Raw genomic sequence first — 27,892 nt, 5'->3', positions numbered from 1 at the left:
TTTTTTCAACCACGTGCATCATCCGTGTGAATACAAACATAGGCAGAAAATGAGTTAAAATGGTGTTATAAGGGCATTCAATACTTTTATGAGGTAATAGGACGTCCGCATAGTTAGAGTGTCTTTTAAAAAATTTGTGACAACTTCAGATGTCACTTTATGTCTTCTCTTATTGTTATGCAAAGTGGCATCCACATGAAATTTAACATCTTCTGTTAATAAGAAGGGTATTTTTGACCAAATAGTTTGACGGGAAGGGTAGTTTTGAGCTGAAATATAGTTTAAGGGTAAATATGTGATATTTCGGAGAGTTTAAGGGTATTTTTTATCCTTTTTATTTAGTCTACGTGGCAATGAAATCCTATTGGCATGCAATGTAGCATCCATATAGCATTCACATGGCATTTAACAACTTCCGTTAATAAGAAGGGTATTTTTGACTCAATAGTATGACGGGAAGGGTAATTTTGAGCAGAAATAAAGTTTAAGGGTATATACGAGCTATTTCGAATAGTTTAGGGGTATTTTTGAGCCTTTTCCATTTTATTATTATTTTCACTACTTTCCAATTAACATATTATTTTACATATAGTTTCATTAATTAAATATTAATATCATAAGTCATTTTAAATGTGAGATAATATTTTTAAAATATATTATTTAATATATATATACTACTTTAATTTCAAATTAATATATATATTTTTATAATTTTCATCAATAATAAAATTTTATTTTATTACTAATTTTCATCATAAAGAATACACAAAATTAAAATGATATATGAAAATTTTAATTTAAATACATGATAACAATACAATACATAACATAATAATTTAAATATAACATAAAATACAATAATAACATAATTATTAATTCGCGATAAAACACGAATCATGTAAAAAAGATGTTGAACGAGAATTTGAAGTTTTGCAACTATTGCAAGTCCTCACATTTTCGGAGAAAGAAAGTGTTACATGATATAATGACTACATATATTATACTACACAACGTGATAATTGAGGATGAACGTGATCTTAATGCACCATTTAAAGATGTCATATAGGCTCCCGACAAAAATGATTTTAGATGAAAATCTCCTATTTGAACAATTTTTATCTAGACATAATAAATTAAGGACAAAAATGATTATTTTGAACTCCGTAATGCATTAATAGAGCATTTATAGGAGCAACGTAATAATTTCAAAAATTGAGTGATTATGTAATGTTTATGTAATCGTAGTTCAATTTTATTTGAATTTATTCATTAATTTATATATTATATAATATTCTCGTGCAATTTATGGTATTTAAAATTTTTGACTAAAATATAATAATTAAATAAAAAAATTAAAAAAAATATATTTTTGTATCACATGAGAATTATATAAAGTAATTATTGGGAAAAAGAAATAAATGATTTATATCATGAAATAAGAAAATAAGAATGAAATAGAAATAATAATATAATATTGAGGAGAGAGAAAAAAAATTTAGAAAGTAAAATAGAGAATTGGATTAGAGTTAGTTGTCTGAAAAAATACATAACTCTATATCTGGAGAGTAAAACAGAATGTAGGGTTGGAAATGTCCTTATGCATGTGAAATATGCTCAAGTTCACTTGGACTCCTACTTTCGCCCTTGCATTTTGGGTTGAGTCAAAACCCGACATTCTTCCTTTTCGAGTCAACAAGACCAATTGGAAGTTGATGTGTGATGAATGATGAGATGAAATACAAGTCTTGAAAGCAGAAAGAAAATAATTGTATACATCAGTGTACAAACGATATACAAAAAAAACCTGGTATACACAGATATACACTTGTTGTATACAATTTTATAGAGAAAATGCGGAAATACAACTCAAAACACAGATATACAGGTCAAATACTGAAATATAGGTTAAAGACAAAATAATCTCGATAAGTCCAAGATAAGCAATATACAGCTATTGTATACAATAGTATTCTCAGGGGCAAAAATGGGTTGGAATCCATCAGCAAGCCCATCCATTTGCAGCTCTTTTGTTAGCTTAGGACATGTGGGCCAAGGGTCCAGAAATTCGAATTTGGGCCCAAAGCCCAAGTTGATTTTATTTCTCCTTCCTTTATTTGTTTTGATGTACTGACTAACTTTTTATTGTGACTTCCGTTTTGGAAAATTGGCAATTAAATCATAATATCAAATATATTTAGTCAAAATAACAACACTTTAAAATATTTGTTTAAATTTTCAGAATGAGAATATGTGTATTCAGATTTTAGTATTTAAAAATAATTTTATTTATGAAAACAATCTTATATTGGACCAAATTCTAAACTAATCAGTTATCAATATCCATTAACTTTCCTTCTTAACCTTTCACTTTCTACCCTTTTTTCACGTTTTCAGATTCTCTTTCTTCAAGGTGTTCACAAATTGTTCATCAAAATATATGTTTTCATTCAAGAAAGTTTCTCTATTGTTAAACAAAATCTTTTTATTAATTCAAGCAGATTTCTTAATTGGCAAGGTAATTTTGATCTATTTTGAGTTGCTGTTTAAAATCACCGATTATGATATATATTCTGAATTCTATACATTACAGAGTTCAGTAGCACTGTTTATGATTTATATTTCACATATTACAGATTTTTCATCGTTTTTTTAATTTTTATGCAGGTTTGTTTAAATATTCATCTAATATTTATGTATTTCACATTTTTAGTCAATTAAATAATTTTTTTGATTTTTTTTTCTGATTTCATATTAATATTTCGAATTTATTAGAATCTACAAATTCATTCATATGTTTATTTTGTTTGATTTTAATACATATATATTTTCTTTTAGGGTTTTAGATTCGGGAAAAGTATTTGTCTATCTACAATGTTTGAATCAACAATTTATTTGTGTATTTTTATTTTATCTATATATCAAAAAGTTTTACATTTTTTTAACATTGTATTTCAATCTCAATTAGTATACCAACATGTTAGTATTTCCTTCTTAATTTGTATTCATCCTAACCACATGCTAACAATTTTGTATTTTATTGGGTATTCATCATGTATTTCAATCTCACTTATATGTGAACAAACTTGTATTTCGCTTTTGTTTTTTATTTTGAATTTAATTATATCGACAAGTTTTATATTTTATGTGTCTATTTTATTTTTCAAAGTCACCTTGTATTTCAAATGAAGAGAGTATTTTCTTTTGTATTCACAACTTTACATTCAATCTCACTTTGTATTTTCACTCACTTTTGTATTCATATATTGTTGTATTCAACATATAGTTCATGATCGATTAATTTGGATTTTACCTTGCAAAGTCACTTTATATTTGAAAACATTTTTGTATTCACAACTTTATATTCAATTTCATTTTGTATTTATAACTTTGTTTCATCTCACTTTTGTATTCTTATATTGTTGTATACCACATATTATTCATGATCGATTAGTTATATTAACTTAATGAGGTACAAATGATTATATGCATTCAAACAGAAAACAAACTACTAAACAAAAAAATAATTTCATTCGTTATACATCATAATTTGGATATAATATATGTGAAAAAAGCTATAAATATCTATACATAAAAGACTTCACTGATTCAATCAGAAAAAGAACACTCTTGTACTCAACATATACAAATATATCATCCAAAAAAATAACAAATAAAAAAATAACCTAATTATTTTTCGATTATTCATTGAATGCGATAAATTTATAGTCGCCAATTTTGAAAATTTTCGTTCAAAAAATATGTCATATTCAACTTGAAGAAACTTTGAAAGTTATGAAATGAATGATTTGGAAGACAAATATGTTCCACACACTCAACTCGACATGAGGTTCGGCTCGAGAGAGTAAATCCTAGTCCTTTTCCACACACTCAACTCGAGAAAGTGAATGGGCTAAGGCGGAGCTTGTGCTTAATGCGGCAAATGGGTGTTCAAAAGAAACTCATTTGATTCGGGGAAAGTTGCTCAAGAGAGAATTTACCTCCACTATAGTCTAGCCTAGTCACAAATGTTCAACAAATTTATCGTCAAAAATATGTACCCAATATTTTAGTCTATCATGTATTCCTATCACATCCTAAGAATCTCGTCTCCTATTAGTCTTTCTTATTGTTTTTAGTGCTTAGTTGATAATTTGTCTGAAAAAATCCTACTGTTAATTGACGCTTGCGTCACCCTTTAATATGTTATTTTTTATTCGATAAATTATTGTAGCTATGACTGCATAACTTAATTTGTGCTTGGCTAAAATATCCTCATCCCTATTGGAACGATCTCAACCCTTTGTTGGGTTATATATTGATTTACAACCGTCAACAATCACGAAGGTGAAATACTCGAAAATATGAAATCAAAATTTGTCACGACCCAAAATTTGTCACGACCCAAATCCGGGCCGCGACTGGCACCCACACTTACCCTCCTATGTGAGCGAACCAACCAATCTAAACCTTAACATTTCAATGTAATATCAACATAAAGTAATGCGGAAGACTTAACTCATTAACAAAATCAATAACTATTATTATCTCCAAAATCTGGAAGTCATCACCACAAGAACATCTATGATCAATTTACTAAATTAAGAGTATTCTAAGAAGCTAAAACAAATAAAAGCTAGTCCATGCCGGAACTTCAAGGCATCAAGACATGAGGAAGAAGATCCAGTCCAAGCTAGAAGCGTTAGCTCACCCTGAAGATCCGGTGTGACGAAGACTGGCTAGAATTACTGTTGAGTTGAAGACGACGGCACGTTTGCTGCACTCCACAAATAACAAAGAAGAAAACATAAAAGTAGGGGGTCAGTACAAACACGGGTACTGAGTAGGTATCATCGGCCAACTCAAAATAGAAAACAGTATATATTAAGCAATATCATAAAATCAACTAATATCTTTAGCATGCAGCATTTACAATTACCATAACCCTTGGTTACAACACCAAGTTCATCAATGAGGACTCACGCCTCCTCATCATACTCATTTGGGAATTAGGGTCATTAGATTGAGTATATTAACATCTTTCAAGATTCATTATCTTTATTCCTCTCGTGTCGGTACGTGACACTCCGCTCCTCATATACTATCCTGGTGTCGGAACGTGATACTCCGATCCTCATTCTATCCTGGTGTCGGAACGTGACACCCGATCCATATACTATCCTGGTGTCGGAACATGACACTCCGATCCTCATACACTATCCTGGTATCGGAACGTGGCACCCGATCCATATACTATCCTGGTGTCGGAACATGACACTCCGATCCTCATATACTATCCTGGTACCGGAACGTGGCACCCGATCCATATACTATCCTGGTGTCGGAACGTGACACTCCGATCCTCATATACTATCCTGGTACCGAAACTTGGCACCCGATCCCCTAATCTCACTACTTTCTTTCATCAAGCCTTCCTTTATACCAAGGCATCATCATTAACAAAGTAGATTAGGGTTTCTTTTTCAAGATTTAGGATTCAATAGCTTCATCATGCTTATTTTATTACAATTACATAATCACATTCATGCAAGCATACAATTAAGCATATAGTACTACCCATACATATCATTCGCTATTAAGAGTTTACTACGAATAGTATAGAAACCATAACCTACCTCCACCGGAGATTCGTGATCAAGCAAGTGATTTCCCAAGCTTTGTGTTCGACTTTCTCTCTCTTTCTCTTGTTCTTTCTATTTTCTTTATTCAAACCCTCTTTCTTTTACCCTAATTAGTATATAATTAAGAATAAAATATGGCAATAATAATCCACTAATTAACTTAAGGTTACCTCTTTTAACCCCCAAGTAATTAGACTTATTAACATTAACCCACTAACTTTATATTTAAAGCAGGAATAGTCAAAAACGCCCCTTAAATTACTTAACAGAAATCCGACCCAGTCTGGGATTACGCAGCCTGTGACGGGCCGTCATGCCTGCGACGGTCCATCCTGCTGCTCCGTCACAGAGTTCAGAGACTCAATTCTCTGAAGAGTCTGTGACGATCCGTCACGCCTGTGACGGTCCATCCTGCCATTCCGTCACGAAGTTCAGAGAGTCGATTTTCAGTACCCTATTTCAGAATTTCTAAGTGTTTTGAAACGAGACCCCTCGACGGTCCGTCGTGCCCATGACGGTCCGTCGTGGGTTCCGTCGTCTCAGCCTGTTTTTCCAGAAATAAAATCTGCTGCTCAAAACGACTAAACAGGTCGTTACAATAGATACCAATTTACCCATCGTTCGTCCCCGAACGATCACAAGAAGGAAAACAAGTGTGGGTATCTTTCTCGCATATTAGCCTCTTTCTCCCAAGTGGCTTCTTCGACTGGTCGATTCTTCCATTGAACTTTGATGGATGCAATCTCCCTTGATCTCAACTTGCGAATTTCTCTATCTAGAATGGCAACAGGTTCCTCCTCATAAGACAAATTTTCATCAAGCAAAACGGAATCCCAACGGATGATGTAGTTTCCATCCCAGTGGTATCTTTTCAACATCGACACATGGAATACCGGATGTACTCCGGACAGCCCTGGAGGCAAGGCTAACTCATAAGCCACCTCCCCTACTCGCTTAAGTACTTCAAAGGGACCAATGTACCTTGGGCTTAGCTTGCCTCTTTTACCAAACCGCATCACCCCTTTCATTGGCGAAACTTTCAACAAGACTTGTTCACCCTCCATGAACTCTAAGTCTCTAACCTTTAGATCTGCATATTCTTTTTGCCTACTTTGCGCCGCTAGAAGCTTTTCTTGAATAGATTTCACTTTCTCTATAGAATCCCTCAAAAGATCAGTACCCCAAGGTCTAACCTCGAATGCATCAAACCAACCAATGGGGGACCTACATCTCTTACCATACAATGCTTCAAATGGAGCCATATCAATGCTTGAGTGATAGCTATTATTGTATTAAAACTCCGCTAAGGGTAAGAAGCTATCCCAATGGCCACCAAACTCTATCACACATGCGCGAAGCATATCCTCCAACACTTGGATCGTTATCTCAGACTGACCATCGTTTTGAGGATGGAACGCAGTACTAAGGTCCAACCTAGTACCCAATTCCTCATGCAATGTTTTCCAAAATTTAGAAGTAAACTGCGTACCTCTATCTGATATGATGGATAGTGGAACCCCATGCAATCGAACGATTTCTGAGATATAGATCTTGGCTAACTTCTCGGCATTGTAAGTCACCTTAACCGGAATAAAATGAGCAGAATTAGTTAACCTATCAACAATCACCCAAATAGAGTCGTACTTACCCATCGTCTTTGGAAGACCAACCACGAAGTCCATTGCGATTCTCTCCCATTTCCATTCCGGAATGGGCATCCTCTGAAGTGTTCCTCCGGGCCTTTGGTGTTCAAACTTTACTTGTTGACAGTTTGGACATTTGGCAATAAAATCCACAATATCACGCTTCATTCTACTCCACCAAAAGTGTTGCTTTAGGTCACGGTACATCTTGGTTGCACCAGGATGTATAGAATATCCGGAACTATGAGCCTCTGTAAGAATGGTGTTGATCAAATCATAGACACGGGGTACACACACCCTTCCCTTAATCCTCAAAATGCCTTCCTCATTGATCGTCGCTTCTTTAGCCTCTCCTCGCAACACTTTATCTCGGATCCGGATCAATTTTTCATCATTAAACTGCTTTCCCTTAATCTTGTCAAGGAAGGAAGATCTTGCCTCTACACAAGCTAAAAATCCTCCCTTCTCATTTACTTCTAATCTCATAAGGTCGTTAGCCAGAATCTGAACTTCTCTAGCCAATGGGCGTCTAGAATCTTGCAAGTGAGCTAGACTTCCCATGCTTCCCGCCTTTCTACTTAAAGCATCCGCTACAACATTCGCCTTCCCCGGATGATACAAAATAGTGATGTCGTAGTCCTTCAGTAGTTCCATCCATCTCCTCTGTCTCAAGTTCAAATCTTTCTGAGTAAAGACATACTGTAGGCTACGATGATCCGTATAGACCTCACACTTAACCCCATATAAATAGTGTCTCCATTGCTTCAATGCAAACACTACCACGGCCAATTCCAAATCATGAGTTGGATAGTTACGTTCATGCACTTTTAATTGTCTTGAAGCATAAGCAATCACATTCTTCTCTTGCATTAGCACTGCACCCAAACCCGAATAGGATGCATCACAATAGACAATGAAATTCTTACCTTCCACTGGCAAGGTGAGAATTGGTGCAGTAGTCAACAGAGTCTTGAGCTTCTGAAAGCTTTCCTCACACTCATCCGACCATACGAATGAGACATTTTGCTTAGTCAAGTTCGTCGGTTGGGAAGCAATAGAAGAGAAACCCTTGACAAATCGGCGGTAGTAGCTAGCTAACCCAACAAAGCTCCTTATTTCTGACACATTAGTAGGTCTTACCCAATTCTTCACTGTCTCAATCTTAGAAGGATCAGCCATCACCCCATCCTTAGAAACCACATGCCCCAAGAAGGACACTGAATCTAGCCAAAACTCACACTTGGAGAATTTGGCATAAAGCTTTTTCTCCCTCAACATTTCCAATACCCTTCTCAAATGCTCTTCATGTTCCTTCTTGCTCTTTGAGTATACCAATATATCATCAATGAATACGATAACAAAGAGATCCAGATATGGCTTAAAAATCCCGTTCATCAAGCTCATGAAAGCAGCAGGGGCATTCGTAAGACCAAAATACATCACTACAAATTCGTAATGCCCATACCTGGTTCTAAAAGCATTCTTTGGCACATCCGTTGCCCGTATTTTCAATTGATGATAACCGGATCTCAAGTCAATCTTGGAGAAGACACAAGCACCTTGTAACTGATCGAACAAGTCATCAATGCGAGGAAGAGGATACTTGTTCTTTATGGTTACCTTGTTCAACTGCCGGTAGTCTATGAACATCCGAAAACTCCCATCCTTCTTCTTCACAAACAAAACCGGAGCACCCCAAGGAGATGCACTTGGTCTAATGAAGCCTTTGCTTAACAACTCTTGAAGTTGGGCTTTTAACTCTCTTAACTCCGCGGGGTCCATTCTATAAGGGGGTATAGAAATGGGGTGAGTACCCGGTTCAAGATCAATTCAAAAGTCAATATCCCTATCTGGTGGCATACCAGGAAGATCTGCAGGGAACACATCCAGAAACTCACGGACCACCGAAATCGACTCAATCGAAGGTACTTGGGTAGTGTCATCCTTGAGATGTGCCAAGAAAGCTAAACACCCTTTACTAACCATTTTCTTAGCACGAAGAAAGGAGATGATACGCACCGGATTGGAAGTGTAGTCACCCTCCCAAACTAACGGATATGTCCCAGGCTTGGCTAACGTCACCGTTTTAGCATTACAATCCAAGATCACAAAATTCGGAGAAAGCCAAGTCATACCCAGAATTACATCAAAGTCAACCATTTCTAAGATAACCAAATCTACATAAGTGTTGCTCCCCACAAAATCCACCAAACAAGACCTATATACTTTTTCAACTATCACAGACTCACCCATCGGAGTAGAAACACGAATAGGTATGTCAAGTAATTCACAAGGTAAATTTAGACCATTAGCAAATGAAGAAAATACATAAGAAAATGTGGATCCAGGATCAAACAATACAGAAGCCATGCAATCACAAACCGAAAGATTACCTGTGATGACAGCATCTGATGTCTCCGCTTCTGACCGCCCAGGGAAAGCGTAAAAATGGGACCTTTCGTTTGTTTGTCCGTTTCCCCTACCATGTTGTGATGTAGTGGCTCCAGTTTTCCCATCACCCCAACCGTTTTGGTGACCACCATTACTTCGACCACCGCGTCCTCCAGAATGACGACCTCTTCCATAACCACCTCTACCTCTAATATTTGGAGATCTGTAACTCTGTTTTGGACAATACCTCTTAATGTGTCTGATATCCCCACATCCATAACACTCTCTGGGTTTAAGCATAGGTCTCTCAGAGAAGTGTTGACCGGTCTGAGGTGGACCCCCAACTACAGTCTGTAGTGAAGACTGAATTGGTCGGACTAAGTAACCTCCTGAACCCTGTCCTCTAGAGTAAGAACCATTAAACTCACCTCCCTTTCGAAACCTTTTTGATGTAGTTGCCATGGTGAAGTCATCTGGCTTCTTTCCTTCCACCTCTACCACAAAGTCTACCACTTCTTGGAAAGATTTCGCTGTAGCCGCTACCTGTAAGGCTGAAATCCGCAACTCTGATCTCAACCCTTTCACAAAATGGCGAATCCGCTCTTGTGGACTGAAACACAGTATAATGCACGAAACTTAGCCTCATATGCAGTAACCGACATCCTACCTTGCTCTAGGCTCAAGAACTCATCTCTCTTCCTATCCCTCAAAGTCCGGGGAATATACTTCTCCATAAACAAGCTAGAGAATGATGCCCAAGTCATAGGTGGTGCCTCCGTTGGTTGACACTCAACATGTGACCGCCACCACATTTTGGCGTTCCCTTGAAACTGATAACTCACGAACTCAACACCAAACCGTTCTACTATACCCATCTTGTGTAGTAGCTCATGACAGTCAATCAGAAAATCGTAAGCATCCTCAGATTCAGCACCCTTGAAGACTGGAGGTTTCAATTTTAAGAACTTACTAAAAAGTTCATGCTGATCATTTGTCATTATAGGCCCAGTAGTCAGACGAGGAAACGTGCCTATTTCCAATGGAACATCTATGCGGGGAGCCGCAGTAGCCGCATGTTGTACCTCCGGACCCTGAGGTGTTGGTGCAGAAAACACTGGAGGTGTTTGACCTTGATCAGATAACCCACTAAGATAAGCAAGAACCTGATTGATCATCTCTGGGGTAGGTTGGGGAGGCAATCCCTCATTCTGTACTTGTTCAGTTTCTCCTTCCTCACCCTCTCTTACTACTTCTTCAGTCGGTGGAGGAGTCACCGCCCTAGTATCTGACGGGCTAGGTGCTCGTCCTCTTCCTCTAGAGGACGTCCTCCCACGACCTCTAACACGGCCTCTTGCCGCTACTCTTCCTCGAGCTATAGCCTCAGTGGCTGGCTCAGAAGCACCCTGTTCCGCCAGTGCTGGTGTTGGCGCGGTTGTTGCTCTAGTTCTAACCATCTGTGAAATAGAGTGAAGATGGTCAGATACCAATTTGTATCACCTAGATACCAATTGGACCCAAGTAATAGCACGAAAGAAAGAAAGAAAGAATGGAATTTTCCTAAAGTCTTATAGCCTCTCAAAGAAAAGTAAAGGCGTCCCCCTACCGTTCCTTAAGACTCTACTAGACTCGTTCTTGTGTGATGAGACAAACGAACCTAATGCTCTGATACCAAGTTTGTCACGACCCAAATCCGGGCCGCGACTGGCACCCACACTTACCCTCCTATGTGAGCGAACCAACCAATCTAAACCTTAACATTTCAATGTAATATCAACATAAAGTAATGCGGAAGACTTAACTCTTTAAAAAAAATCAATAACTATTATTATCCCCAAAATTTGGAAGTCATCACCACAAGAACATCTATGATCAATTTACTAAATTAAGAGTATTCTAAGAAGCTAAAACAAATAAAAGCTAGTCCATGCCGGAACTTCAAGGCATCAAGACATGAGGAAGAAGATCCAGTCCAAGCTAGAAGCGTTAGCTCACCCTGAAGATCCGGTGTGACGAAGACTGGCTAGAATTACTGTTGAGTTGAAGACGACGGCACGTTTGCTGCACTCCACAAATAACAAAGAAGAAAACATAAAAGTAGGGGGTCAGTACAAACACGGGTACTGAGTAGGTATCATCGGCCAACTCAAAATAGAAAACAGTATATATTAAGCAATATCATAAAATCAACTAATATCCTTAGCATGCAGCATTTACAATTACCATAACCCTTGGTTACAACACCAAGCTCATCAATGAGGACTCACGCCTCCTCATCATACTCATTTGGGAATTAGGGTCATTAGATTGAGTATATTAACATCTTTCAAGATTCATTATCTTTATTCCTCTCGTGTCGGTACGTGACACTCCGCTCCTCATATACTATCCTGGTGTCAGAATGTGACACTCCGATCCTCATTCTATCCTGGTGTCGGAACGTGACACCCGATCCATATACTATCCTGGTGTCGGAACGTGACACTCTGATCCTCATATACTATCCTGGTACCGGAACGTGGCACCCGATCCATATACTATCCTGGTGTCGGAACGTGACCCTCTGATTCTCATATACTATCCTGGTACTGGAACGTGGCACCTGATCCATATACTATCCTGGTGTCGGAACGTGACACTCTGATCCTCATATACTATACTGGTACCGGAACGTAGCACCCGATCCCCTAATCTCACTACTTTCTTTCATCAAGCCTTCCTTTATACCAAGGCATCATCATTAACAAAGTAGATTAGGTTTTCTTTTTCAAGATTTAGGATTCAATAGCTTCATCATGCTTATTTTATTACAATTACATAATCACATTCATGCAAGCATACAATTAAGCATATAGAAGGGTTTACAATACTACTCATACATATCATTCGCTATTAAGAGTTTACTACGAATAGTATAGAAACCATAACCTACCTCCACCGGAGATTCGTGATCAAGCAAGTGATTTCCCAAGCTTTGTGTTCGACTTTCTCTCTCTTTCTCTTATTCTTTCTATTTTCTTTATTCAAACCCTCTTTCTTTTACCCTAATTAGTATATAATTAAGAATAAAAGATGGCAATAATAACCCACTAATTAACTTAAGGTTACCTCTTTTAACCCCCAAGGAATTAGACTTATTAACATTAACCCACTAACTTTATAATTAAAGCAGGAATAGTCAAAAACGCCCCTTAAATTACTTAACAGAAATCCGACCCAGTCTGGGATTACGCAGCCTATGACGGGCCATCGTGCCTGCGACGGTCCGTCCTGCTGCTCCGTCACAGAGTTCAGAGACTCAATTCTCTGAAGAGTCTGTGACGGTCCGTCCTGCCATTCCGTCACGAAGTTCAGAGAGTCGATTTTCAGTACCCAATTTCAGAATTTCTAAGTGTTTTGAAATGAGACCCCTCGACGGTCCGTCGTGCCCATGACGGTCCGTCGTGGGTTCCGTCGTCTCAGCCTGTTTTTCCTGAAATAAAATCTGCTGCCCAAAATGACTAAACAGGTCGTTACAAAATTCATGATTAATTTGAGACAAACTTTAAAATCTAATCACTTTTTCATACACTAACCACCATCATTATACTGATCTTATTTATAAGTCAATCAAAAACCTCATATAATATTTCACATTGAAAAAACGAATAATATTCACAGTTAAAAGCATCAACTTTAAGGTTTTACAAAAAAAATGAATTTAAATCAAACCTCGATGAAGAGAAGTGATGCTAAAGCTTTGAAGCGTCGATACGACAGTCATGGTTGCTACAAATTGAAGCAATTAAGGGTACTCAACATGACGATAGCTAATATAAAGGAAGAGTGGGAAAGATGAATTTGATACAGACCACATAGAGACTCAATTAGTGTTTGCTACAAACTAATTACAGTAAACATATTAAGGTAGGGTAATATAGATTTCTTTTTTAAAAATATACTACTGCAAAATTAATGCACCACATTAAAAATTGTATTTATTTTTGAAGTATATACCTAAAAATAGCTTATATATCCTAGAATACAACAACCAAACACGATGAATACATTTAAATACAGTTGAATAATCAATCAAAAACTAGTCACAAATAGTAATTATCTTATTATAACTATTAAAATTTATTAACCTCTAAACTATAATTCTTTTTGTAAGTTTCTCATCTATTTTTTCCGAGCTAAATGATAATATGAGATATGAGTATCTATCAACTTCCAATATTACTATTATTACTAATTACTAATATATAGAAGAAGATAGGGAAGCAACTCTTCGTCAACATGTCTGCTTTCCTAGCCAATGATAATACAATCATTTACTAAATATTATGCAAAGATAATATTGTACCTTACTATTTTAACGTTGCACTTCCTTATCTAAACATTATGCAAAGACATAAAACTCCACCCATATTTTCCTTTTTGTTTTACCTCAGCCGGAATATGTGGTCCCTTATTTTTGCTTGTTTCACGTTTTCTTCAATTCTCTTTTCACTATCCAACTGTCATTTTAGCATATGGATCCCACTCAACTATACCCATTTCTATTTTTTATTTCTTCCTCACAGTTCTCCTTTAATTTTTTTCACTCTGTTTCTTTTGTAGCAATTAACTTTTTGAAATTTAATTACTTATTTATGCTTTATTAGCTAAAAGATAAATTAGAGGTACAACCTTTTTTTTTTAAAAAAAAAAGGATAATACTCAATTACCCCCCTAGCCTATACCAAAAATTTCTGAGACACACCTTATCTTTGATGAAGTCCTATTACCCCCTCCAACTTTTTTTAAGTAATTGTTTAGAACTTTCGTACCTACGTGGCAATAATAATCAGAAAGGTTGATCGGTTTGTTCAACACGCGTCGGGCTCCACTTTTGCAGCTTTCTAAAAAGTGACTATCAGCTATTTTTACACTTTCCAAATTCAAAAAAAATGGTCATTTACGTTTTCAAAATTACTTTACCAAAAAGAAGATAAAGGAACAAGGAAAGAAAGAGGGGGAAAGTTTAGCTTGATTTGAAAAAATCAACAAAGATTAGAAATTTGATTTCAAACTGATAGTTGATTTTCGATGTTGGATTTTGATAGTTAGTTTTTGTTTCACTGCTGCATGTGTGGATCGATTTCAATCGTGAAAGTGTGGGTCGATTTCATTCAGCAAGAATCGTGGTTGAGTTGATCACAATTTATAGAGTCTCAACTCAAATTGAACACGTCTTGTAGAGTCCGCAAAATTTTAATATCTACAACGTCATTTTATATGTTTTTGAGACATTCAATGTGCATGCATATAACATATAATATATTATATAATCATATTATACTTTATCATTTGAACATTATTTTACAATAATAAAAAAATCAACATCATAATATTAACTCAATTATTTTATGATAGTTTTCATCATGTCCAATTTGTCAAAGCTTGAATTTGTGGCACTTAATATTTTTTAAAAAAAATTATTTGTCATGAGTACTTGATGTTGAAATTCACCTTACCACTAAGGGTATTGGTGATAGTATAATTGAAGGAAATACGACATCAAGTCAGGATAAAACGAAAGTTATGATTTTTCTTCATCATCATCTTAAAGAAACTTTTACTCTGAAGGTTGAATACCTAACGGTGAAAGATCCACTTGAATTGTGGATAGGTTTGAAAGGGAGGTATGACCACCTCAAGGCAACGGTATTTCCAAGGGCTCTTTATGAGTGAATGCACTTACGATTTCAAGATATAAAACTGTAATGAGTATAACTCTGTTGTATTTAGAATCACTTCCCAATTAAAATTATGTGGAAAAGTTATAAACGATGAGGACATGTTGGAAAAGAAACTAACTACTTTCCATGCCTCCAATTTGATATTAAACCAACAATACCGTGAAAAAGATTTCAAAAAGATACTCTGAATTAACCTCATGTCTTCTGGTGGATGAGCAACATAATGACCTTTTAATGAAAAATCATGAAGCTCGTCCTATTGGAAGTGCTCCATTACCGGAGGCACGCGCTGTTGAAGCACACGATCAGTCTAAAATAAGATAAAATAATCAGGGCCATGACAATTTGCGTGGGCGTGAAAAAGACAAAGGACAATATTAATCGTCGAGGTAGTGGTAATAACAATAGGGAAAACAATATAGGTTCTCAAAATAATCCTTCTAAATTTAAGGACGATCACTGTCATCGCTGTGACCTTAAAGGTCACTGAAAAAATGAATGTCGAGCACCTGAGCATTTTGTTAGGCTATATCAGAATTTCTTTAAAAGGAAAGGAAATAAAGGTTGTACCTCCTCTTCTAATGCCTAGGTAGATTCATACTTGACTCTCAAAGATGGTGTTCATACAAAATCTTCTCAGAAATATGATGAGAATGTTGAGGCAAACTTAGCATTGAAAGATGATGTTGATGGGCTCGATAATATTACTCATCCAGAAGCTAAGGACTTATTTGGGGATCACAATTGAAAATTAAGAATAGAATTGGGAAATAAATAATGTTGTTATGTATTTTTAATGTCTTATTTAAATTTCATGTACTTAAATTTTCTTTTATTAAGTTTTGGAGATAATACTCAATTACCCCCTAGCCTATACCCAAAATCCCTGAGACACACCTTATCTTTGATGTGGTCCTATTACCCCCTCCAACTTTTTTTTTAAGTAATTGTTTACCACTTTCGTACCTACGTCGCAATAATAATCAGAAACGTTGATCGGTTTGTTCAACACAGGTCGGGCCCCTCTTTTGCAACTTTCTAAAAAGTGACTATCAGCTACTTTTACACTTCCCAAATTTGAAAAAGCTGGCCATTTACATTTTCAAAATTACTTTACCAAAAAGAATATAAAGGAACAAGGAAAGAAAGAGGGAAAATTTAGCTTGGTTTCAAAAAATCAACATAGGTTAGAAATTTGATTTCAAACTGATAGTTGATTTTTGATGTTGGATTTTTATAGTTAGTTTTTGTTTCAGTGCTGCATGTATGGATCAATTTCAATCGTGAAAGTGTGGGTCGATTTCATTCAGCAAGAATCGTGGTTGAGTTGAGTTCAAGGGTTAGTTTTTTCTTCATTTATATTGTTTTTTGTTATTGTTATGCTTAGATTTTGTAGGGATTATGATATGTTGTTAAATATTGGTTTCGATTTTAAGTGAAATATAACTTTAAGCTTATTTTTAGGGTTTATGTTATGGTTCTGTTAGATATCAAATTTCATATTTTTAGGGTTGATGTTATTCATATATTCATACTGTCACCTTTGTTGTTATGGGATATGTAACTTGTTATTCATACATTTATATGAAACTTGTTTTGAGTGTGGGTTGGTTGGGTGGTAATATAGTTGTGTGAGTTATGTTGTTATAATATGAAACATGCAAAAAGATAAAGACGAGTTGGGTGTTGTGTTATGTTGTCTTATATTATGGGTTACAATAAAGTAACTTCATGTTGGGTGTTGTGTTGTGTCTGTGTCGGTGTGGGGTTAAAGTTAAATAACATTATCCTAAGAAGAAAATATATGTTGGGTGTTATGTTGTGTCTGTGTGGACTTACATACCTAATTGTAAGAAGATAAAGATATATCGTGTATTGTGTTGTTTTTGTGGGGTATTGTGTTCTGTATGTGTGGGGTTGGGTATGTCTTTTCTTCAACTTGAATTGTTTTTATAACTATTTGGGTATGTGTTTTCTTTAGTCAATTATTACATTCTATTAGCAACTTTTACTTAATTATTGTTATGTTTATGCATATAGATATGAGTGGGTTTACATTCATTACTTTAAAGCTCTATCATGGTGGGGCATTATTGTATGAAGGTGATAAAACAAGATATGTGGGTGGGTTAGTGAGTGAATATTATGATATTGATGTGGATACAATATCATATTTTGAGATTAAAGACTACATTAAAGAACTAGGGTATAACCCAAATTGCAAATTTAGTGTCCGTCCACCTAATCGTTGCATCTTAGGAGATATTGACGATGATGATATTCTCTTAGCAATATGTAATTTTTTGCAAAGTGGGTCTGTTTTGGAAGTATATGTCCACATGCCTGGTGAGGAATCTGGTGCAACTTTTAATAAAGTTGGGACCACTGAGGCTAGTGGATATAATGAAGTAGGTGAGGCTGCTTTTAATGGGGTAGATATAACTTTAAATACAACCTTAAATATTCCTTCTACTTCAAACCCAACAGCTCCAACTAGTGATCCATCAAATTTTGAAGATAGTGAATACTCTGTAAAAGTATCTAATGAGTTAACTGAAGAGAGTGATGATTCTGAAGATAGTGAAATACTTGAATATGATCAATATGGAAGTGATATTCATAAGGAGTTAATTCAACTGAGGGCTGAGAAAAGATATTTTCTGAGAAGAAGAAAAAGAAGGGAAAGAAAACCTGCAGATACTGAAGAAGTAGCATGTGGTAATGCTGGAGCAGATCTTGGGTTTGATGTGACAGCTATCAATAGATGTACTTTAGAAGGAATGTTAGGGGTGATGAACCATATTATGCAAGTTCTGATGCTTGTAATTTTGAAACTGACACAGATGATAGTTGTCTAGAGGAAGGTGAAAAAATAAAGTTGAAATTGTCTAACACAAAAGGAAAAACATACCATAGAGAGAGTCAGATTTGATCCCAACATTAAGAAGATTGTGTGGCAATTGGGTATGATTTTTGAAAGTGTCAAAGAGTTTAGATTGGCAGTCACTAAGTATGCAATTCAGAGAGGGGTTCAGATTGAAAAGTGTGTGAATGAGACAAATAGAGTAAGAGTGAGATGTTGCAAGGTAAATTGCAAATGGTTGTTATATACAAGTTTGGACAAGAAGACTAATAACTTTGTTATTAAGACTTACATGCCAGTCCATTCATGTCAAAAGGCTACTAGGAATTATTTGTGCAACTCTACATTTATTGCTACTGTTTTTAAAAAGAAAGTTATTGAACAACCAAATATCAGAGTGTACAAGTTGCAAGAGTTAATCCGTAAGAAGTATAATGTGCATGTTGGTAAGACCACAACTAGAAGAGAAAGAGCTAAAATTTTGAATAAACTTGTGGGTGATCATGTTAATGAATTTGGGAGAATTCTTGATTATAAGGATGAGTTGCTGAGGTCTAATCCTGGGAGTACTTGTGTGGTGAAGCTAGGAGAAGCTAATGAATCAGGTAGGTCAGTATTTGAGGCATTTTACATATGTTTTGCTACACTCAAGATGGCATTTATGTCAGCTAGAAAATGCATTGGTCTGGATGGTTGTTTCTTGAAGGGGGTTTTCAGGGGTCAATTACTTATTGCAGTGGCTAAAGATGGCAATAATCAAATGCTTCCACTTGCTTGGGCTGTAGTTGAAAATGAGAACACTATCACTTGGAGTTGGTTTATTCACTGTTGAAAGAAGACTTGAGATTAGGAGATGGAACAAGTTTCAAAATTATGTCAGATATGCAAAAGGTAAACTTGTTTTAAATTATCTGTTGGTTTATTATTTTTAAACTTAATTATCTAATGTTTTTTGTAACTTGTAGGGACTGGATATAGCTATAAAGGAGTTGTTGCCGGCTGTGAGGTAGGCATATACTAGAATTACTTTTGAAGCTGAATTCAGAGAAAATCTACACGAGTTGTCTAAATTAGGTACTGGAGGTACAGGTATAGTGGATGACCTAATTTACTATGATAAAATATATTGGTGTAAGGTGTATTTTAATTGTGAAGTCAAGTCTGATGCAATAGATAATAATATGTGTGAAAGCTTTAATGCTTGAATTTTGTCTGCAAGGCATAAAACATTATTACTATGCTTGAAGAGATAATAATTAAGGTCATGAATAGGTTAGCTAGGTTAAGTGAATTTCCAAACTCTTGGATAAGCAATTTCTCTCCAATGGCAATGAAAGTATTAGAACAAAATATTGATAAGTCAATCGCATGTAACATTGAGTTTAATGGAGTAACTGGCCATGAGGTTTTGGATGGATACAAACAACACACTGTATGTTTGAGAAAGAGGGAGTGTAGTTGTAGATCTTGGATGTTGAAGGGTACCATGTTCACATGCCTTAGCTGCAATGTTGCATAAACAATATGACCCACATAATTTTGTTCATCCATGCTACTCTAAAGAGAGGTACTTGATGACTTACTCACATTTAATATAACCTATGAATAGCATGCCAATGTGGCCAGAATAAAAAAATCCTCTTATTGATCCACCAGTGATAAAACAAATGTCAGGCAGACCTAGAAAGTTAAGAAGGAAAGAGGTTGGTGAAAAGAAGATGTCTGGTAAATTATCTAAAACAGGACTAACTATGACATGTAGTCTTTGCCATGTTAAAGGTCACAATAAAATAAGTTTTCATTTACGAAGGAGTGATGGAGTTGGTTCTACTGTCGGGGAACAGAGAGCTACCCCTACTTCAAATGTTGAAGAACCATCAAGTTCAAAAATGGGAAAGGGGAGACCAAAGGTACATTACTACTTTGTCACTTACTTTTTAAAGTGTAATAAACTTACTAATATAGTTTTTTTTTTTTTGCTAATTAGAAATCAACAAATATTGAGAGTGAGACTGTTGCCAAAAGGGGGAGAGGCAGACCTAAAAACACAAGTGCAAATGCAAGTGCAACAGGGGATTCACCTACAATTATTGCACCTCTCACAACTTCAAGAACAACAAGAGCTACATCAAGTGCAAGTGCATCATGGGCCTTTCCTAGAACCACTGCACCTCCTACAACTTCAAGAACACCAACACATGAAGCAAGTGCAAGTGTAAATGGTGTTGGAGTATTATTAAGATCCAGGAGTAATAGAGGAAGGGGTAGGGGATTGGGAAGTGCAGGAAGAGGTAGTAATCATCCACTTGAAAATTGGTTTACATGTTCTCAAGGTAGTACAACACAGGATGTAGACCAGAACACAAATGTTGCACCAAAGGAAATTGTTGCTACCAAGAAAGGAAAGGGTGTTGAAAACACAACTCAATTTAAAAGGCCAAGAGTCACTGGAGTGGGTGTGTTTCAAGCTAAAAATGGTTTCAAAAATTTCAGTGTAAGTATTGCGATGCATTCATATTGTTTGTTTTCTAATAACTTGCACATTTGTTCTCTAATAATCTTAGTTCTCTAAAAATTTTGTAGCCTGGACTGCCAAGTAGCACAATATTAGCCGGACCAAAGAGAGTTTTGAGATCAAGTATTGTAACTGGGGATGTTGGTTTCAAACCGACAAGTGGATTTAGTGGAAAGGAAATCAGGAAATCACAACTAGAAGGCTACAGCAGATTAGAGGTCAATCAAGGCTTTCAAACCCAAATGCTTCCTCCTCTTCACAACCTCGACACCCATGGAAACTATAATGTTGATATCAATGGTGTTTTATTAGTACTTTTTTGGTGGCCACTACAAGTACTATTTTGTTTCATGTTTGAAGGAAAAATAAATATTCCTATATTTTGTTATAGTACTGAAATTATGGGTACTTATGCAATGTGAAAACTTTATTTTGCATATGCGTTGTGACTTGTATAATTTTTGGCACATTTAGATTTTGTACTGAAAATTTACTCTTAAGCAATGAAATTTTGGGCACCTATGCGCTGTGACTAATTCTCGGCACTTTTACAATCAACTTTGTACTTAAAATTTGCTCTTAAGAATGATTAATACCTCTTGCTTTACTTCATTTTACAACTTCCGACACAGACATATCAACATGGCGAATAGAGAATTAAAACAGTTTCAAACACAAACAAATTCAATTTTACATTACAATAGAGCAAATAAAGGTTTCGTTACCACACAAAATTATAGCAATTTCATATGATCCTTATACCTACCAACTTGGGTTAGAAAATAACAAATACAACGACAAAATAAATAATCACACAACAAAGGAATTTGCCAAAACAATAGCTTTTATTTGTTTTCTTCATTTTCATCCCTTTCATCTTCTTCTTGTCTTTCAATTCACCCATTTCGTTTACGTTTTCATATTACTTTCTCCTTTGAATTGATGTTCAGATTTTCATAACGATTTCGAAGACTTTCACCTTCATCCAAAGGAATTTTCTCTAGTTTTGACTGTTCAATGTTGGAATTTTCAAGTTGTTCCAGTTGCATCTTCACACGCTCATAATTTTTTTCTAACTCGTTAATCCTATTCACCAATTTCGGAAGAATAAAACGAGATCTTTCATCAACTCTCTCCATGTCTCTCCATCTAAAGAAATTACATTTTGTGGCCTCATAGTGAGGACAAGACCAAAATCATCTTCCGGGATTGCGATTTGACCAAGACGTCTGCATTTGCAATAAGATTCCATACTTGCATCGCACTTCCGCGTTAAACATTGAATCGTTCTCATCCATACACAACTTATTCAACTCGAATTTTGTCATAACCCTAACTTTATAAACATTGTCGGAAAAAAATAAGAATTAATAATCGACATAAAAAGATATAAAGAATATATTAAATTTTACTTTACCTTTTCAAATCAAAGAGCTATTTAACTTGAATGATAATGGAGCTTCTTTAAAAATGAAGAACACTGAAAATGGAGTTTTTTTTTCCAAAAGATGAAGACAATTGGTTTAAAGAGAAACATTAATATTTATTTTTGAGTTTTTTTCAAATTCCTTTGACTCGTAGCTAACTTTTATTGGTCATTGTTATCTAAAATCTTCACTCACGCGCCCTACATGGGTGAATTCACGTATATTGCCACGTAGGTACAAAAGTGGTAAACAATTACTTTAAAAAAGTTTGGGGGGTAATAGGACCTCATCAAAGATAAGGTGTGTCTCAGGGATTTTGGGTATAGGCTGAGGGGGTAATTGAGTATTATCCCTAAAAAATAGATTTTTAAAAAAATTATTGACTCTTGAAATTTTGGTATTGTCATGTAAATTTGAACAAGTGTAATAATATATATTATTAAAAATCACAATAACTAACAATTTAAAATATTTCATAATCATATAAGAAATTTTATTGACTGGTTGGAATAGAAGAGATAACTTATATTATATAAAAGTGTCGTCAAAAGTTCTAGAATATAAAAATTAACAATTTAAAATATTTATAATTATCCACGTGAATTGAAACAAAAATAACATATATTACTCAAATTTATACGAAAAATACTATAATTCAGATTAAAAAAACATATATTAAATATGTAATTGAGATTAAAAAAAGAGCAAGTATCACATATAGCAAATATAAAAATCATATTTGTATTTTATAGCTAAAGTTTGCATAATTGCGCTCCATGAAAAATTTTATGTTTGCTATTGAGCTATTGATCTGTACAATTCGTTAGAAACATTCAATATTATAAAAATTGTTCAGTTTTGTATAAATTCATTTATGCATTGTAATTTGTATATTGATATTTCTATTTGTATAATTATAAGTGTATAGGACGAAAATTATATGTATTGGTATTTCTATATACACTTTTCTCTCGTTTTATACAAATAAAAACACATTTTATACATTTTATATCGAAAATATAAAATGACCAATTTTATATCGAAAATGATTAATTATATATAAAATAAGATGGCAAAAAAAAAGGAATGTTTCCTGCGAACTATGGCTATAATATTTAATTTAAACTAATAATTTGTTATTTCATACAGTTTTCCCTTAGTAAAAGTTATTATATATAGTGCTGGCACGGATTTTGAATATCTAGTAGGGAAAATTACATGGGATGGAAAACATCCCTATGTAATTAGTTAACAATGATATAGTTTAATTTATTTATTGTGAATAAATACAGTTTCAATTTTTTTGCCATAATTAAGGGGACCCACTACCTATTTGTATACATGATAAAAATAGTCATCCAAAGATTTTGTATATAATTTTATTCAAAATCAAATTTATCTATCTTATTCTCATTCCATATCTTTCTCTTACGATTACTCTTCCCTTCCATTTTGACCTTCTCCCTCCGATGGTTCTTTCACTTTTCGCAGGTAATCGCAAAATTCGTGGCTTTCAATATTTTTTTTCTTGATTCCTTCTTCAACAATTGTATATATAGTATGCTTGTTAGTTTTTTCATATTTTTTTTTAAAAAAAATCTTTATTACTTATCAAATTACAAGTCTTTCAAAATCAGAATGAATGATTTCTCTCCATCTATGAGAATTAGAGAGGCATGTTATTGCATGTCAATTTTCTTGATAATCCACCTTCGTATCAATTGGGTTAACTCAAGATTTTGGGGTGAATTTAGGTTCTATGGCAAGACATAAACAAATTCAAATTGAACAATCTATTGAAGAACTGAGATCCATGACAAAAAAAATGATGTAATGACAAGTCATCAACAACGCGAAATCTAGTGTCATTAAGATTGTTGAAGGTGGAATTAAGAAAAAAGCCATAAACATTGATTCAGAGGAGATTGAATCTGCCTTATCAGAACTGGACAAATCTGAAGAATATCAAGAACATCAGGTAGTGTAATTTATATATAAATAACAAAGTTATGCATATAGTGGGTTGTATATTAAGGTAATATATACAAAGTATTATGAGACAATCTTATTGTATATTCTTTAGTTGTATACCAACTACTAAATTTAGGTATATAGTGTGTTGTATAATAAGGTAACATATACAAAGTCTTATGAGGTAGTAGCTATTTGTATACAATTATTTAGTTTTATATAAAAGAAATTTGTTAAAATCACTCTACATACATATACAAAATTATAATACATTATAAAAATTCGTCGATATATACAAAAAATTGTGAATAATAATAAAATATTGTATATATAAACATTACGCACTCAAATATACAAACAGATTTCAAGGTTACTACATATACAATTCACAAATGAATATTATATAATCAGTTTAATATTAATATTTTTGTAAAAAAAAACATGAAATCTCATATGCACAGATATAACTATAATACATATACGAAAATTATTGTACATTATACAAATTTTTAGATATATACAAAAAAATAGGAACATAATAAAATATTATATACAAACAGACTACCCAATTTTTTTAAAAAAATACATATTATGATGATCACATATACATTTAATAACACATAATCAATTACACACAAATATGTAAAAAAATTAACGCCTGAGGGTTTCATAGATTTATCTGAATTCTTTCTTTTTTTATTAGAAATATTTGATTTTGAACGTTAAACTAATGCTTTAGTCATAAGCTTTAAGATTGGTATTATCTTTTTGTATCTTTAGAATTCTTCTTTTAGGAAAATATTTGATTTTGAATGTTTTGCTTAAATCATGGATTATGTGAATTTATTGTTACCATCTTTTGTGCAACTGTTATCATTTATTGAAAAAATAATTTTTTGTATAAATTTAATTAAAAAAATGTTTTAAACAAATTTAAAGTTACCTAACAAACTAAACTATACACATAGAATGTAATTATGTAAAACTATATCCATGAAATGTAATTTCATAAAATTCGTTTGCCATATATGGAATTTCCAATATCTAGCGAGCCTAGAAGAATGGTAAGCCCATAAAATACTCGTTGGATTTGGGCCCATATTAAAATAGGGGAAAATTACTTAACTACATAATCTTTCTTTCCATAATTTCTAAAATTCCCCACCTTTTTCAAAATATTTCAAAAATTCCTTTTTTCTCTTTTTCTCACATTTTTTAGATACATTATTGACATCCCTTCAATTCAACGATTTTTTTTCTATTTTTACGCCTAAAATCATTCCCAATATATCAATAGTTAAATCAATCAATCAATTTTTGAATTTCAAATCTATTCTCTCTCAAGTTCATAAAATTTGAAGTACCTAAAAAGATACAACTATTTTTTCATCAATTTTTTATTTTCAATTCTTCATATTTCGGTTTTTTTTATAAAAAAATATTGTTTTTATTTACAATTTTGTTAAACATATGAATTTTGCTCCCTCTTTTTAGTATGGTACCTTGTGTATTTGATTTTGATGATGAAAAATTTCATGAAAATATATCTAATCAATTCCTTACAATTTCGATGATGATGATTGAGTTGAAAATAGATCTAAGTGGTTGTAGGATCCATTGACAATGGCGAATCATAATATTTAGAAGACGAAATCGAAGAAAAATGAAACTTAATCTTTTAAAGAAAATGTGGAAGAACTTCATCCCTGGTGAGTTATTTTTAAAAAATTAAATATGTTGACAACAATGATACATTATCATATTATAGTGTACCTTGCTTTAAATTTTTACGAAATTATATATAAAATCGTAATTTTGATTCTTTTTATTTTTCAATATATAGTCATTAATCTATCAAACTATATAGTAGAAATTATTTTGATGAGATATTGCAGAATAGTGTATCATATTATAAAATAGTTTCACCACGATACCTAAATAACATATAATGAATATATGATGTTTCATTTAGTATCAGAAACAAATATCATCAAGTGGTATTGAGTATCAGTTACTATTATTATCATTACGTATCAATTAAACAATAAGATTTTTTGTAGTTGCCATATAATGTAATTAATTTTTTGTTCAAATTTAATTTATTGTTATAATGTATCTGCAGAATATTTATAATGATGGTTGAATGTTTGTAGTTGCCTTTGTTGAATTCTTTAGCGATGAAGTCAACATCCATCTAATGATTTCTGAGCTGACTACCTTCGTACAAGATATGCAACACTATTATGAAAGTACGATCTCAACAAGGTCCAGGTGGGATATGTTAGCGATTAGCGATGATCCACTAAAGCTAAAGAGTTATTTCACTTCACAACAATAAGATGACTTGGATCATATATATTAGTGATTATGTACCAATTCACAGACAACTTTTGATGTTTATTTTTTGTAAGACACATCAATTAATATTTTGGAGGGTTTACACATTTTCTCAAGTTTTACAGTTTTTTGAAACAAAATTGTTTATTTTGAATATGATATTTGTTATTGTTAGTATCTTGTTACGTTTTGTCTATTATAAGTATTTTATACATCATATATTATCTGATACAAAATATCAAAAATTATAAAATATGATACACGATTATAAGTATTTTATATATCATATATTTTATACTTTATATTAATTGTAATATAGAGTATACTACAATTAATATATAATTGATACTATATTATTAGCAAATACAAGATTTTTCAAAACTATATTATGTATATGATACACAATTATTTTTTATATAACAAAATTTGTATGTAACACAACACCTGAAACTATATTTTTATACTTGATACAAATCATTTAAGTTCCAAAATATTTAGTACCTTTTAACATTATGTCTCTTATAAATTTGCTACAAATGACTGTAGTTGATACTATATTATAAGTTGACATAAATTTGCCAAATAATATATTATGTATATGATACATAATAATTATTTTTCATGCTTTCAATAGCACAAATTGATGTGTATAAGTTGATACAAATTTGTCGAAAATGTATATTAAGTATATGATACACAATTATTAGTTATTTTGCTTTCAACATCACAAATTGATGTGTCTCACAAAATTAAACCTGATGCTATATATTTACAATTGTTCCAATCCTCTAAATTTGTAATATATTATATTTTAACATTATGTCTCTTATCCTATACACATTACAACTCTTATCCGGTACATTTACAACACTTGATACTATATTATCTGATACCAAAAAAATTAAAAGAATTAAGTATCAAATTCATTATGTTAAACAAATCAATACAATGTAATACTTGTGAACAGTTACATATACATTAATTACTTAACCAATACAACGTATATTTTAAAAGCAACTTTATATCAAACACAAAACAATACACAATATGTATACCGTATTCACTATATAAAAAATTAACAATAAAAAAATATAGGCAGAACTGAAAAACGTACCATTACAATTTATTGGATCAGAAATTAGTAAGCTAAAAACACTTTGTAATGTAAACATTTGTAACAGTGGAAAGAAATATTATAATTTAAAAAATTATTAGATCTGAAAAAACAAAGTACTCCAAAAAAGCATTGATCAAGATTCTTTTGGGAAGAAAGTACAAGTTCTTCGATTGTGGTGTTCTTGTCCACATCACCCATAACAGCTGGATTTTTCTTTTTTTTCTTGATCTACTAGACATTCTTTTGTATCTTGTTGGCAAGACAACTTC

The 27,892-nt window shown here is 33.4% G+C and overlaps 3 protein-coding genes and 1 long non-coding RNA gene across 4 annotated transcripts; 3 read left to right on the top strand and 1 right to left on the bottom strand.

Annotated features, from left to right (window-relative positions):
* Positions 1-5,946: 5,946 nt before the first annotated feature.
* On the bottom strand, positions 5,947-6,901 carry LOC138337742 (uncharacterized). Its single transcript, XM_069288026.1, has one exon. It carries the CDS (start codon positions 6,899-6,901, stop codon positions 6,275-6,277), a length of 627 nt encoding a protein of 208 aa, XP_069144127.1. The 3' UTR covers positions 5,947-6,274.
* A 9,618-nt stretch (positions 6,902-16,519) lies between these two features.
* Positions 16,520-21,676, top strand: LOC112942046 (uncharacterized). Its single transcript, XM_026032594.2, has 3 exons — positions 16,520-20,166; positions 20,244-20,750; positions 20,840-21,676. Exons 1-3 carry the CDS (start codon positions 19,924-19,926, stop codon positions 21,191-21,193), a joined length of 1,104 nt encoding a protein of 367 aa, XP_025888379.1. The 5' UTR covers positions 16,520-19,923; the 3' UTR covers positions 21,194-21,676.
* LOC138337711 (uncharacterized) lies at positions 17,436-19,266 on the top strand. The gene is made up of 3 exons (XM_069287980.1): positions 17,436-18,215; positions 18,627-19,037; positions 19,222-19,266. Exons 1-3 carry the CDS (start codon positions 17,436-17,438, stop codon positions 19,264-19,266), a joined length of 1,236 nt encoding a protein of 411 aa, XP_069144081.1.
* A 1,930-nt stretch (positions 21,677-23,606) lies between the features above and the next one.
* LOC112942030 (uncharacterized) lies at positions 23,607-24,354 on the top strand. Its single transcript, XR_003247868.2, has 2 exons — positions 23,607-23,689; positions 23,953-24,354. It is a non-coding gene; the product is annotated as an uncharacterized lncRNA (long non-coding RNA).
* Positions 24,355-27,892: the final 3,538 nt, after the last annotated feature.

Source organism: Solanum lycopersicum, chromosome 8 (assembly GCF_036512215.1).
Source record: "Solanum lycopersicum chromosome 8, SLM_r2.1".
NCBI lineage: Eukaryota > Viridiplantae > Streptophyta > Magnoliopsida > Solanales > Solanaceae > Solanum > Solanum lycopersicum.
The sequence above is the reverse complement of the archived record's forward strand: the minus strand, read 5'-3'. Positions and strand labels throughout refer to the sequence as shown.

Excerpts from the sequence above, each read along its gene's own strand:
- LOC138337742 (XM_069288026.1), bottom strand. The coding sequence starts at position 6,901 with ATGGCTCCATTTGAAGCATTGTATGGTAAGAGATGTAGGTCCCCCATT.
- LOC138337711 (XM_069287980.1), top strand. The coding sequence starts at position 17,436 with ATGAGTGGGTTTACATTCATTACTTTAAAGCTCTATCATGGTGGGGCA. Across the intron at positions 18,216-18,626 it reads TTATGCAAGTTCTGATGCTT|AAAGTTATTGAACAACCAAA; the intron begins GTAATTTTGAAA and ends GTTTTTAAAAAG. Across the intron at positions 19,038-19,221 it reads TGCTTCCACTTGCTTGGGCT|GGACTGGATATAGCTATAAA; the intron begins GTAGTTGAAAAT and ends TGTAACTTGTAG.
- LOC112942046 (XM_026032594.2), top strand. The coding sequence starts at position 19,924 with ATGTCAGGCAGACCTAGAAAGTTAAGAAGGAAAGAGGTTGGTGAAAAG. Across the intron at positions 20,167-20,243 it reads TGGGAAAGGGGAGACCAAAG|AAATCAACAAATATTGAGAG; the intron begins GTACATTACTAC and ends TTTGCTAATTAG. Across the intron at positions 20,751-20,839 it reads ATGGTTTCAAAAATTTCAGT|CCTGGACTGCCAAGTAGCAC; the intron begins GTAAGTATTGCG and ends AAAATTTTGTAG.